The 2,786-nt window shown below is 43.5% G+C and overlaps 1 protein-coding gene across 1 annotated transcript in view; it reads right to left on the bottom strand.

Moving 5' to 3' along the window:
* Positions 1-814: 814 nt before the first annotated feature.
* Positions 815-2,786, bottom strand: part of LOC103776788 (serine/threonine-protein kinase TAO3) — a gene marked incomplete at its 3' end in the record, with an annotated part of 27,325 nt that continues 25,353 nt past the window's right edge. The window contains exon 12 of the mRNA XM_008944316.1: positions 815-1,021. Within this exon, the coding sequence (XP_008942564.1) occupies positions 815-1,021 (207 nt within the window). The remainder of the gene's footprint in view (positions 1,022-2,786) is intronic.

Here is a 2,786-nt window from a genome sequence, read left to right as displayed (position 1 = left end):
CAATACTCAATTACACACACTGTATTTCAGGAGGAAAAATAGTTTACAAGTATTTAGTTAAAACCAAACTTTACTGTAACCTTACAAACAAGAAATGAATACTTCTCATGCTGCTGTGATGTTTTGACTCCTCTGGCCAAAAGCATACAAACCCTTTGAAGCTCTTTGCAAATGCAACCACCCAACCAGCCTAGGTTTTACTTCCCACTAGCAAATGACCCTGTGAAAGCCAAACCCAAAGAGTTTCAGTCAGCCTTAGATGAGCTGCTGACTTACAGCTACACAACTTCAACTCCATACCTAGCCCTAAGAAAACAAAAGGCAACACATCACAACATGCGGCAGAAGAGGAGTAAAGCACTGAGAGGAACTTGCCTCAAAACATACCTTGTGGGAAAAGTCCAAAGTTCTGCACACTTCCACTTCTCAGGAGGGAAATCCAAGTGCAAGCAGACTTTAAACATACCCCGTGAGTGGTCAGTGGTTAGCTGAGCTGATGCAGGCACTTGTCCCCATACCACACACAGTACAACCACTCAGGTACATAAGGACTGGTGTTCCAAGCAGAGGTGAAGCGCACATGCAGGGCTGGGCAAGGAGGCATGCAGTGAGTCCACGTGAACCCTGCCTACACACTGATCCTCTCCTCAGTGGCCTCTTTTTTCTACACCAAGTCTTTTAAAGAAAAAACACAGAATCTGACTCTGGCAAGGCCAGCACCAGCTCCTGCTCCCAGCATGCTGATGGTTGGGCCCCACACGGGGGAGCAGTGGCGGGGGCTGCAGGAAGCTGTGGAGAGCACCAGAGAACATACCTTCTTATGGACAACGGAGGAGGTGGAATTAACTGTGCTCTCGTCACTATGCATCATGACCAGTTCAGGGCTGCTCTCATCCAGGACCTCCTGCATGCTGCTCACACTGCTGCTCTGACTGCCCGTGCTCACAGACATGCTTGGGATGGAATGGTTGCTGCCCAGACTGTCCATCTTCCTACTCAGGTTTGATCCATGCTCACTGTCCTATAAAACAAGGGGCATCAGTTACAAACCCTGCAGGAGATCACCTGCCCAGCATGTGCCTGCAGTGCCCAAAATCTGTTCTAAAAGTGACTCTGTGGAGTTAAAAGTTTCTTTGCTTGTTATTTTGGCAACTATGTTTTTCCCCAGGCTGCTTAGGTTATGAAATAACTCCATATGGGGCAGTTAGCTTTTGCCTTTTTCCCTGAAATCTTCCTCCATCAAGCTTCAAGTAATTTTTTTTTTTTTCACATATTGGTAAGTCTGGGCATGGCTCTTGGCTTGAATTGGAGACATCCAGGAATACTGGATGGCTGGTGGAAGGACTCTCATAATTAAAAGGAGCAATCAAAGTTTGTATTAAACCAATGTTCCAAGGCAGGATATGCAACATCACATTTTGTGATTCAGAGGAGAAGACAACAAACTCATTTGTTTGTTATGTGATAAAGATCACATATTAGCAGGTATAGAAGCTTTAACCTCCATCTCCCAAGCAGTCAGCAATTACACTTTGTCAAGCTAAAAACCCCTTTAACCTCGAGTTTGCAGCGAGGATAAATTCTTCATTCACCTTTAAGCAGCTGACTCAGAAGAGCCTGCATTATTACAGCAATTAAAACTGTTGTAATCTATTTAGGCATATGCAAATAAATATCCCTCATATAGGACACTTTTGATTCTACAGACAAAAATCAGAAGTTACATGTTTTTTATGTTTCTTATTGCATACTCAATATGAGCACAGTAAAGCCAGAGTACACACTTAACCCAGACTGACTTAGGGAGTTTATGGAGGAGTCCTTTGTAATTAAGTAATGGCACGGAAGAGGCTTGCAAGGAGTTCAGAGTGAGGACTGAGAACTCCAAACATCCTTCATCTTATGGTTCAAAACAGCCTTAATTCACCACAATGAATGCCTCAATACTGCACCCCGTTTGTGCTGGCCTCCCAAGTGAGCTTGGGGAGAATGACATCACAAACCAATTAACAGGGTACTCATTTTGTTGGAGACCAACAGAAAGATCAAACTGCAGCCTTGACAGATTTGTATGTGATTGTGTGATTGTTTTTTAAGCAATCAGCAGATCCTCCAGAGCCTATGTGAGAGCACTTAAAATCCAAAATAATACTATTTTAAAGAGGACATATGCACATGAGAAGAAAAATATTTCCAGGATGCTCATATAAAGTTGAAGAAGTAACATAATGAAGCATCTGAGATGAAGATCTGGCTATGTAATTAGTGAATGTATATGCACAAAGGACAGGAATGAGATTGCATATACAACCTTAACATTGACCGTCTGACTTGAATACTTTCCAAATGACCTTAACTGTCTTGCAGGAGCTCTGAGGAATTAGTAATACTCTGAGCATTAGTAATATTTTGAGTGTTAAAGATTGGTAATGCTGCTTTTCCACCTTAGGAAGTCTCAAGCAGAAAAAGGAACCGTCTTGTGGCATTCCCAGTTGAGCAGCTTCTGTTAACCAGTTGAGTAGTGACTGAAGTACGTGCTGTGTTTCCCTTTCACTGCCAAGTTAGTGACACACACGAGCAACACAACCTCCTCTCATGGTACACGAGCTCAGTGGCAAAACACAGTGCAGAGCATGCTGTGCACATGCAGAGAGGGACCTTCACTGGGGTGTTAATTCCTGGAGACACAAGATCTTTTCTTTTCCCCCACCTTCTTTGGAGGAGTGGGGACAGGAGGAAGAAAAGATACATCTTGGAGTCAACTACTACCACATGTATCTTGCGTG

This window comes from Merops nubicus, unplaced genomic scaffold, assembly GCF_000691845.1.
Source record: "Merops nubicus isolate BGI_N331 unplaced genomic scaffold, ASM69184v1 scaffold12267, whole genome shotgun sequence".
Taxonomy (NCBI): domain Eukaryota; kingdom Metazoa; phylum Chordata; class Aves; order Coraciiformes; family Meropidae; genus Merops; species Merops nubicus.
Note: the sequence above shows the minus strand (reverse complement) of the source record. Positions and strands in the feature narration are given on the sequence as shown.